We start from the raw sequence: 12,040 nt of genomic DNA on the forward strand, positions 1-12,040 counted from the left end.
GTGGTCACAGGCAAAGCGACTCAAATTACAAACTAGATAAACATTACAGCTAAAGAATTATTATGACTGTTTTAGGTTATCTCACCGTGTTATAACTTTTAAATAATGTCTTGGGAGCAGCTTGTGACTTGCATTGCTTTAAGTAGGAAGGCCAACTAAACTCTCCATCTTTATATCCTAAAAACAAAATGTAAGAAACCAAAAAATTAAATAAATAAACAAATTTGTGAAATGTTGAAACAAATATAAAACAATGCATTGGTAACTCTAAAATTCAATCAAGCAGGACTATGGAAGTAAGATAACGTAAAAGATAATCACAAATGTTTATGTTCTATTTTACCTTTTGGTGGAGTAAGTCTGTGTCCAGTTTTCTCACACCATCCCACTGGGTGTATATCCACAGAATCAGCATTTACCCAAAAATCATAGCAATCAGGATATCCATCAAAATGCAGTCGAATACGATAACCTTGGATCTTTTAGAAGTGAAGACATGGGGGAAAAACAGCTTACATAAGTTATAGTAAAGTAATATTAAAGCTACGATGAGCAACAAAGGAAGATTAATTGTCTGGCTTTAGAAAGTTATGGTTTCCAAGTATTCAAACATAAATGCCAATATAGGAGGTCAAAAACAAAAATCTAGCATCTCTACACAGCCTAGCAGTGGGAATACTCACTTCAACGGTAGTCAGGACACAGTACAAAGATGGATGTTCAGGATCTATCCCTTCCAGCTTGTATCCCACTTTAAAGCCATTCCGAGACTGAGGGAAAGATTGATGCTGAAAGAAAAAGGGTAAACTAAAGGTATTACTAATGGAAAAAAATTATTCAAAAAAATATAATGAAGAAAAACTGAAAGATGTATACAATTCTAACTTCCTTCAGGGAAAAGCTAATTAATTGCTGCAGGCCACAGAGACTTTCCTTACCTCTAGTTTGTATCAATCGGCCATACCAAGAACACTTCAAATAAAATATTTAGCAACATTGTTTTTAACCAGTTACACTCCAACACATTTGTTATTACTAATGACTGGGAAAGATACATGAATAGGTTTTTTATTTCATTTTAATGATGCATTTATTTTCTACACATAATAAAGGAAAAAAAATTAAGGAAAAAACAAGTGTTATGACGAAAAAACTAATGAGTAAAAATCATGACAAATAATATAAAAGTAAATAATATTATAGGAATACTTACCTTTCCAGCTGCCCATACTGCCAGCATATAGCTCTGATTAGCAGAAATCTTCTGCTGAAGTTCACAGGTAAACCAACACTTCTGGAAGTGTTAATCTCCTGGGTCCCCTGCTCCCCTCACTGGTACAGTCATGAGAAAAATACTATACACCCTCTAAGGTTGTCATACTTATTGCATTTTTTTCTAATTGTACTGACATGAACTTAACTACAACCACACCAGAGGACACTGGCAACCGATTTGAATACTTATCATTTGTGAAAAATCTTAAGATTTGTTTGAAAATGGCCTTATAACCCTTCTTTTAGCTTCTCCAAGATCACTGCTGGCGTCTTTCCTTTTTGGCATAGAATCAACACACACCTGAATGCTCCAGACTGGAACACTGCCGAACCATTTGCTTTAATAAGTGTGGTCACACTTGCTGATGATTAATTATTCAAATGCATTTGATTAGTAGCACCTGGCTGCTATTTATACTCTTAACTCCTATGGAAGTGGCAAGGGTGTACATATTTTTTCACACACTGCTTCTGCATTTTGATTTGTGTTTATCTGAAGCTGTATTTTCCTAGTTTTAGAACCTACGGAAGGAGATTTTTTTATGTCCTGATATGTAAAAGACAGGTTTCTACTGAACATAGCAGCATTTTATTCATGCCTGCAGAATGACAGTAAATTATTTCTTTTCCAGGTACACTACATTTGACTTACTTTAATCTCTACTTGGCTGCTAAAACATAAAAGTTATTGTCAAATAATGTTTATTATAGCTTAGTAAATTGAGCTGGTTGTAATTTGCTTCTGTAGCCACATGAAGCCCTCTACAATGTATCCAATTCTGCTGTTTATAGTACTTTCACACAAAAACAGCCCAGGTAAACAGATATTGGTGTTAATGAATTAAAAACTGGAAATTGTGCTAAAAAAAGACAAATAAATAGTCACCAATTATTGTTTACCTGCAGTTGATCTTTTCCCTACTACTGATCTATTATGGATTTTTATGCACTTTGGAGTTTACCATCTCGGTAGAAGAGCGTTGATTTTTTTGTGTCAGAGTCCCCAGTGAGCAGCACAGGAAAGACAACACCAAATCAATAAATACTTATTGCTCCAAATCTCCGAAGACTAGTAGTTAGAAGAAGCAGAGTCCTAGATCTAATACTCCATATTTGCAGCAAGAATGTTGTAGGTACAGAAGTGCCAAGTCACATGCCAGGATGCACACTGCTATTTTTTTCATCAGGAATTTAAAATAAAAAAGGGATATTTTACAGGGTACTGCTTAGACACAATTACCATTTTAGATGTTTCTTAAAACAAAGCAAAAAGTTAACTTTTTGAATTCAGTTTGAAATGAACTGGTTAAAGCTTGTGGTTATGTATGAAGTTATGTGCATTTTTTACATGAAATTACTACAGAAATTACCTCTTTGAAGAGTTTAAGAGGAGCTGCTGGCATCTTTTCTTCTTCTAGGTAAGAGACCCAGTTCCATGACTTCTTTTTGGTTGTTGGTGCTAATGGTTTAAGAGATGTGTTAAATTATTACAAATAACTTGGTGGCCTTAAAAAAACAAAAAAAAAAAAGGAACCACATAATACAAGTCATCTTAAAGTAATCAAAGATGCTAACAGATGGGAAGATACTAAGAACTGATAACAATCATCTCATGTCTACTGGTACCCATGCAATATTGTCATAAACATCACATATAATACCTGATTTTGTTTGCTTGGAAGGTTTTCGACCCCTTTGGTGGCTTCTGACTTTATCCTGTTTGTAAATAATAAGTGATAGTGTTAGGGTCAGTGTTAATACTCAGCAAAATAACTTCCCTAAAAGTTTTATTCCAAAACTGACCATTCTTTCTTTATAAATCAAGTCACTCATATATTCATCATCAAGGTAAAGGTTTCTGCCAAGTGCTATACTGTTCCCAGGTAATAACATAATGTTCTTGAGTAGAATTATATTTGGCTACCTGATAAAATTGGCTTGCCCTTTTGGTGAACCTCTATGCAGATTCATGAGGGTGAATACAGCTTATGTTAGTATTATTATATTTTCTTTTTTACTTAATAGTAATTAAGTCAGAAAAAAATCAGGAAAACAAGGAATAATACAGACTTGAACTACCTCTTCTTCATCTATAAAGTCCTCTTCATCTCCAGAATCCAACAGCAGCTTTCTTTTCTTGCGCAGCCTCTGAGGTCGCTCATTCTCTGTACTGGCTACAGGGGCTGTAGGCACTGAGGATGGGGTATTTGATTGCTCATCTACGGTTGGAGACACGCTTTCTCTGCAAACACGTGACCGTAAAAAATACAATCCTTTGTATCTCTCTATTAACAGTTTTCTTTATGCAGGTTTTTTTTTTCTCACTGTAGTATGTGGAGGCCATGTATATAGATAATGTTATGTCATTAACGAGGGAATTAATGATATGAATATAAATAATAATAGTATATAATATAGTAAATAAATTTACTATTATTAATATTAATGAATAATAATGATTATTGTTTTGTTTACACAAGCTCTTGATTTTGTTACAGGAAAACTATAATGAGGGAATTTAAGCAGGCTGCCCTGTCTTGACTTCTTTCCCATTCTCACACCACTAAAACAAGTTAATTTCTTACAAGTCTGGCTTTCAGAAGATGCATGCTTTTTACAGTGAATATATTGGCAGTAGAAACAGTCAGGAAACCAGCAACCCAAAAATTATTTTTTTTATCATAATAGGCTCCTTAAAAGGCTATTGACCCGGATGTTGCTAGGGTCATCAGTGCTGTCCTTAATCAGGAACATCAGAGCTCCTAATGTGCTTATTTGTTTCTGGTCAGTGACTGAAAGTAATGAAACGGCTGAATCAAAATGAAAGTAACAAGTTTTGTTTTTACTTATTCTGATGAAAATTTCTGTCCCTATTTAGAAAACTTCTCTAGTTGTTTGCTCCAGCTGAGGAACTATGGCCTCTAGCCCAGTGTTTCCCATCCTTTCTTAGTCGCGGCACATATTTTACAATTAGAAAAATCCCACGGAACACCACCAAAAAGTCAGACACGTAAATTAGCTACCTGCTGCCATCTAGTGGAAGAGTTTTTTTTGGTTCTGCCTATCACTATACATCGCTGGTATAGACAAATGAAGACAAATTTTTTGCAGTAAATAAATCATTTTGGGACCAATTAACTGAAATTGGATAATTTCCCACGGTACACCCGAAGATCTCTCAAGGCACACTAGTGTGCCGCGGAACAGCGGTTGAAAAACACTGCTCTAGCCCATTAGAAACTTACCCCTCCATAGCTGTGTCCTTTTTCTCCATTTTGCTAGGTTTCCCCTCACTGGAGCTTTTACACTCTAGAAGAAATCAGAATAAAGTTATAGCTGGCACAGCTGTTGGAAAAACAGTCACATATTTTCATGTCACATATACATACCCTGTTTAGGGACTAGGCAAGTGGTGCTTGTATTGGATTTTTCTTGGTTTTGATTGTTAGAAGGAGTGACAGTAGTATCAGAATCTGTAATAATTTCCAGGGTGCCAAACTCACTGAGCCGAAACTGGGTGCAAACACAGCACTAAAGGTTCATAATAGTACACCATTTTTAAAAATGATTTACAAAAAGCCTGAGGCACTTCACATGGGCTTCACATTCACTTTTAACCATCTGTATGATTGTGTACACATCAAACACAGAAAACACAAGTAAAAACAGGCATTCCTCTACCTTTCACGTTTAAAACCAGGATTCAGTGATGCACCCAAACTCAGCCCTCAGTTCAACAATATTTTGAAATAGGAAATGCCAGGTATAATAATTTGCACTCATTTGGAGCTTGTAACCTAATTTATAACTTTTTCAAAGTAGAATCTTATGCAAAGGTTGGGGCACCACTGGCACATGCTAATATTCTCAGTGCAACACAATCTCTGCAGGAAACTAAAAACAGGAAATGTTTTTTAGTATGCCAATGTGCAATTACCATATTCTGAATACATTTACCAGAATATGGCACAATGGCCACAACTTTAAAGCTCTCCTGTTAGGTTACAAAAACATCCAGCTAAAAGTTCACTGCACTAAAAACTTTGTAAAACACTTCCATGCCTGTGTCCCCTGTGGTATACCATGGTTCCATCCTCCTACCCATATGTTCTGTAGTGTTGCACGGACCATAGAATAAAGCACAACATGCAATAGGGGGATACAGGCAATGAAGACTCATGTAGGTGTTAAATGCCGAAAAACTACAGAGGCTGCAGTGCTACAACTTTACAGAGGCGATATAAACATCACAGGTAAGCATAAAAATGGCCTTTCTGCAGAGAAATCTTAGCAAGAATTATTGGGTAACCTTACAGGATAAAAATATTATAAAACGTAGAGGCTTGGTAAGCTTTTAGTGTTATTCTCATCAAACAATGTTGATTATATATGCTCAAGGATCAGGCAGATGACAAGTCAGCTTCCATGGGAACTTAAGCTGACATTTCTGACCAAACAGGGAAATAGTGCTAATTTGGTATCAGTCTTTGTGTTTAGATCATTTTGGAATAAAGAAGAGTGCCTTGCCTCAAATTAGGAATACAAAGCACTTCCTGAAAAAGTTTTTACATTAATACAGTAATTCAAAATCAGTTTTATTTGTGCTCAGGCAATAGATCCATTAACAGCATTCAAGCATTGGGTATCATCTGTGATAATGGGTTTGATCCATGCCCTTGTATTGTTGTTAATAAATTTATAGATTTGTATATTCAAGTGTTACTAGTTTCTCAGATATAAACAGTCTGGATTAGACTAACATGTCAATTTGAGAGACATTTCAGATTTATGCTCATGGATGAGACAGTTCCACAAATCCCATCATAGGATCATAGTGATACAGTTCTAATTTTCTTTTTTGTAAGTGTTCACTGCAGAGTTATGTTATGGCATAACGTGTACCCGTATATCACTTCCAGGAAGGGTCGCAATACCGTTGCTCCAGTCCAGTGCATTCATAAGGTCAAAGTCTGCAGCAGGTCCCTGAAACATTTCCCTTTACCACCTGGAAACACAAAAATAAATTCATATATAAACCATTACATTGTGTGGTTACAAATATTTTATATTAGACATTTATGGCTTTTAGCACTGTTTATGAAAGATTCCATTGTGGGCAAATCATTAAAGTGTAACTAAACCTCTACATTAGGTCCTTGGAAATATTTTTCTTTACCAGGTATCCAGTACATTCTGATTCTTGGTGGCTTCATTTATTTTCTATGCCTCCAGAATGGAGTGTTACTACCTGTCAAAACACAAAAGGGACATGCTACTGTGACACGCTGCCATGACATATAGTATGCTGTGTGGATTTCTCATCCAATCCCATTTTCTGTTCCAACAATGGCTCCCAAATGAACAGCAGAAACTTTCCTTTAACAGTCATTTGATTGGCACACACTCTAAATGATCTTCAATCTGTGCATTGTATGGGTAGATACATGAGCACCTCGCATGCTAACGAATATCTGTAGCCTTGGATACTAGTCTAAGATCTGATCGGATCAGGGGTATGTTGTGGCAGAGCGTATCAGGGGCTGGTTAAGATCACCCTAACCTGTTTCAATTCTCCTGTATATACTTGAATATAAACTGAATCAAATAAAAAACCTAGATATCTACTTTTATTTTTATAAAGCAGCGAATATCACATTCCCTCAATCATTCTCTGGTGGGAATCTTCCAAATCCATGTGCTTCAGTAGCAGTTATTGATTCCCACAAGTGAATATTAAAGAAATGTCAGATTTATGGTTTTACAAATGGATCCATTTGACATGCGGATAAACGTAAGGAACAAAAATGCAACCATCACTGCTATAATTCAAAAAAGTGATCAACAGAAATGGCAATATGAAGAAACATAACCATAGTGAGATTTTTAAAACATTTAAAAGGGAAAACAATTAATATCACATGGGCTTAGCATGTATACCCCTCCTCCCATTTTTAACAGGTTAAAGTATTTTGTACTTTTGAATTGGTAAAGATGGGTCACATGATCCTAAATGTCTTTTATGCATTATTGTTGGCCATCAGTAGATAATGTTGTGTCCTCATGTAAAAAGTGTTACAAACAGCTTGTCTTTGATAGCTCTGATCTGTCAGACCAGAGACAGATACAGTTTCAAGACATACCACTAGGTGTCATCTGCGTATAAACCGAGTTTCTTTTTCTAATAGCATTTTAAGGACAAAACCTCTTGGTTTGCAGTACAATATAAAAAAAAAAACAATATTAAAGAAATAATAATAAATATATTATAAAATAAATAATAAAAAAATATAATATATAATAACACTTGCAGCATTAACCCGCAGGCCCGGCACATCCTTAAAACACGTGCCAAAATGTATTAGTGTGCTGACTATGGCCTTGCAGTGGATTGCTATGGAGTTCTATGGGGCTTCAGTCGTCTAGCATTCACAAGGAGGTGAGTCAAAGTAACCTTTGTTTTCCTTTGAGGATGGAAAGGCTCTGGACAGAAGTGGTTAGAGGAACTTTTTGGGACTAATAAATGCAAAGCAGGTCAAATACCTGAAAAGCCTGGGAATCTACATTACTGTAATGTGAAAAGTGCAGACTTGTAATTAAAGCTGAGTTTAAAAGACAAGTAATGCTGAAAAACGAAGTCCATCCACTAACACCCCGAAGCACTCAATAAAAGAATGTTAGCAATTGCAGGAGTATGCGGTTTCACAAACCATGTAAATGCTGAGCTGATATAAGCGACGTGAAGAAAGAAGATGGAGGTGTAGAAAACAGAGGTTGTAACACACAGAAGAAATAGCTAATTTTAACTGTTTCAGTCTGAAATAATATTGCCACAAATTAGTTGTGATAATGAAGAGGCATTGTATAGGAGTATTTGTTACAACAAACGTCTATGTAAAGTTAGAGCAAATTATTATTAATCCTTAAATAAAACAACCCATAATACAACCTCTAGGTTCCTACTCATCCTACAAAAATAATCTTCTCATTGCCTGCTGCCATCATCTCCCCTCCAGCCTTGTCACTGGACAATGAATCCTCATCAATATTATCATCATTTCTGCCCAGTGTACAGTAAGGTGATCCAGGCGTAGATCAGGACAAGACCCAGTATAGGGATCTCTTTGCCTGTGTAGTGTGGAAGATGAGGGTTTAAGATTAAAGGGACGGTGTCATCAAAGTGTCACTTCTAAACACAAGACACCCTGTAAAATAAAAGTGCCTACTTAGCATTTTACTTTTTTATTATTATTTATTAGCTATCTGTTGATCTGTGGGATGAAAATAATTCTTTGGTGACAGCGTGAGGATGAACTCCTTCACAACAATCTTTGGAGATATTCCTCAAAAGCCACAAATGGTAGAAATCAAACCTAGTTATTACCATGTAAATGTGGTAACATCACTGCGGTGCTGAGCATAGTCTGTGCAGAGAGCAAAGCAGACCCAACTACAGATAACTTTGGAGGGGGGCGGAGACCAGACCAGTCACCCTGCACGAGGAGGGAGCCCCAATGACTTGTCTGCACTGCATTGGAATTCTGCACAAAGTTTCCCAGTGGATAACTGCACACATCGAAGAAATGCACAAAGCAGCCATGATTTAGGTAATAACACACATCTCTTACATAGTTCTTCCCAGAAGGTTTTAGCCGGTTGCTCCGCCCGGCTGCAGTGCCTCCTCCGCCCACCTCCCATCCGCAGCTCTAATGCTCTGCACAGAACTCAGTGAGGCTGTTCTGTGCTCAGCTGTCATTCAGAGGATTGCTGCTGCCGGTGAGAGGCGGGCCCGGACCCCAGGCAGCGCCTGCAATATCTGACAGCACGAGCTGGGATTTCTATTAAAAAAAAGCTGCTCCTAAAATGTTGGTGTGTACAAACACGTCATCAGCAGCAACTCAGATAGAAATCACTATGTACAAACCAATATCCCCCAAACCTTATGTTGTAATACCTTGAAAGTTTCAGGGTAAACAGGGGGCCCTCATAGCCACTAGGAAAAATAAAATAGCAGCCCCCTAGCTTTAAGGAATTTCAAGATTTGGGGGTCACAAAATCAAAAACTTATGAACTTATAACTGTCAAACTACGCTACCCTGTCTGCTTCTCTTCTTTGAACCCTAATTTCTCTAGAGCAGCAGGGTGTATGAAACCGAAAATATAGGTGCAAGTGGGCGACACCTTTGGCTAACTCCCTTATAATTTCATTACTATAGCATCAGAACATTAAAAAAAACTCTGCCCATCAAAATGCGCTGCCCTGTTAATGCTCACTTCTAAAACTTGAACTTCACTTTCTCTGGAAAGGGAGGTGTAAGACACCTAAAATGTGTGGTGAACATCTGTGGCAACCATCCCCCACAATTTCATCACTATGGCATCATTAGAACATAAACTCTGCCCAATAAAACAAAATGGGGTTCAGGTACTGTAAGGGTACAGTCATGTGTAACAGGAAGGTGCGTTTTGATGGACAGAATTATTTTATGTTGTAATAATGCCATAGTGATCAAGGTTTGGGGGTGTTAGCCACAAGTATCAACCACTTGCACTTTTAATTTTGTTTCCTTGCACCTCTCCATTCTAGAGAAATTGGGGTTCAAGGTAGAGAAACAGACAGGGGAGCATAGTATGACAATTATAGTTCTGTGAAAGATAAATATAAATTTAGGGGGCCCACCCCAATGCATTTATACTATGTAAGTGGTCCTGGGGGTCCACATTTGCATTTTCAATTTTGGGCTCTTAGGCATACTCTCTTTTGAGACAGCAACCCGAATGTTCAATTTTGACAAGTTTTAAACTTGTGACCCCTATTTCTTTAAATTCTTTAAAGAAATTGGTTACTAGTAGCTATGAGGGTACCTTGTACCATAAAAATTTCTGATCTGAAGGTTTGATCACAGACATGACATGCAGCTTTTACACACAGTTATCACACTGCGCTGCCGATGACATAATTACACACTGTGGATTAACTTCTCAGATTTATTTTTTTTAGAATATGGGCAGTGATGGGAACTGGGAACACTAAATTTACTGTGTCTTGCCCAGCCCACTTTTTGATCACCCGGCTACAGCTTTCCCCCACCCCGCTGAAAAAAAATTTCTGGGGAGAACACTGCAGATTATACAGCCCTATCATGTGGGGTGTAGTACTAATCTGTACATAAATTCACTCATATCAGGACACATAGCACAAGTAGTAAAAAGATAAATATAACAGATACCCATGTAACAACTTGACAGCCAAAGAAAAGCATAATAGAAAAAAAGGACATCTGTGTGTGTCAAACTCAAACCTGATTTCACTATATCACCCACAATGTGCAGCAACGCATGGAAATGACCAGACAAGACATCCCACTCATCATTGCCCCTCTCAGTGGAACCATATCAGGTATAATGTATTTATTCATATATACCTTTATTATCAGAATCCTAATCTCACCCTCCTGATGAAGATGAAATGAAAAACATTGAGGAGTGAGAAATAAGGAATTTATGTTTATGCTGGAGATATATGAGTGATTTCTATGAAATTGTTTTTATATATACCTTTTATTGTATTTGTTAATAACATTTATTGGTTTTATGAATGGTTGTGAGTTTAACCTTAAAAATCCCTATTTGTTGGTACTAATATTAGTAAAGGTATTCAACACAAGGATAAGCACCCTTACTGTATTCTTGCCCATTATATTAACACCCAAATAAATGATGACCGGTTTCAGGTAACTCTTAATAGCCCTTTATACTATTGGCTGAGTTTACAAAGCTAACACATGAAGGTAAGGATGGTTATTTATTAAAAATTTATTTTTAAGGAGCCCAATGGGATTCAATTTTGGAGATTGTGGTCACAATGCTTTGAGTGTTTTGGCCTTATTTACTAAGACTCTCAAAGACTGGAGACAATAGACTATCAGGAAAAAATCTGAGTGATCCAGCATACCTGGAATGGATTGCTTAAAATCATTTCCTATAATTTAGTAAATGTTTTCAATCATTGACCAAATACATATTAGGTTTGCTGGATCACCCAGGATCTCCCATGATAGTGTATCCTCTCCAGTCTTGGAGAGCTTTAGAAAATCAGGCCATTTACCTCTTCCAAATCTCTAATGGAATTAAAAAAAGCAACTCTTCCAAAAAACATTAGTAAATAATTCACAAAGCTTTAACACACCTTTAAGAATCTAATTTCTTCAGCCAGTGAGGACCTTTAGTAGCTAGGAAGGGCAGAAGTGCTTGCTGGATTGTAAGGCCTCATCGCCATAGACACACCAAATAACCACCTTTTTTTTTAATAAAAAGATAGCTAAAAATAAATCGTTACATAATCTAAAAAAAAATACAATGTTGGATATGGCCATTGTCAGCTGGGATATCAAAGCATACAATTGGCTAGGAGCGCACACATGATCACTGGATTGTAAGGTCTTAAACAGACAGGCTGCTCCATGGCAATAACTGCCATTTTTCAAAAATGTCAGTAGGGATGACTGGCTATTGGTCAGTTAGGTGTGTTGTCATGGACTACAGTTTGTGTAGATACACTGAAGCTGTGGCTTTTCATTGCTTGCTGAGGAGCCTCTCTGGAAGCATCTCCAAAGCGATTTGACTGAGAATTTGTGCGTATTGCAGATTTCTATTTGCTTTTTGCTGACTTACTCTACACCTCATTCACCTACAGCTCAATTACCTACACCTCATTCACCTACACTTCAATTACCTACATCTCATTCACCTACAACTGCATCACATA

At 36.9% G+C, this 12,040-nt stretch overlaps 1 protein-coding gene across 1 annotated transcript in view; it reads right to left on the reverse strand.

The window, feature by feature from the left end:
• L3MBTL3 (L3MBTL histone methyl-lysine binding protein 3) overlaps positions 1-12,040 on the reverse strand; it is a gene marked incomplete in the record, with an annotated part of 31,397 nt that overhangs the window by 12,547 nt on the left and 6,810 nt on the right. The window contains 8 exon segments of the mRNA XM_072420108.1: positions 344-479; positions 684-788; positions 2,646-2,734; positions 2,937-2,991; positions 3,346-3,517; positions 4,521-4,584; positions 4,665-4,788; positions 6,178-6,280. Coding sequence (XP_072276209.1) covers positions 344-479; positions 684-788; positions 2,646-2,734; positions 2,937-2,991; positions 3,346-3,517; positions 4,521-4,584; positions 4,665-4,788; positions 6,178-6,267 — 835 coding nt within the window.

This window comes from Pyxicephalus adspersus, chromosome 1 (assembly GCF_032062135.1).
Source record: "Pyxicephalus adspersus chromosome 1, UCB_Pads_2.0, whole genome shotgun sequence".
NCBI lineage: Eukaryota > Metazoa > Chordata > Amphibia > Anura > Pyxicephalidae > Pyxicephalus > Pyxicephalus adspersus.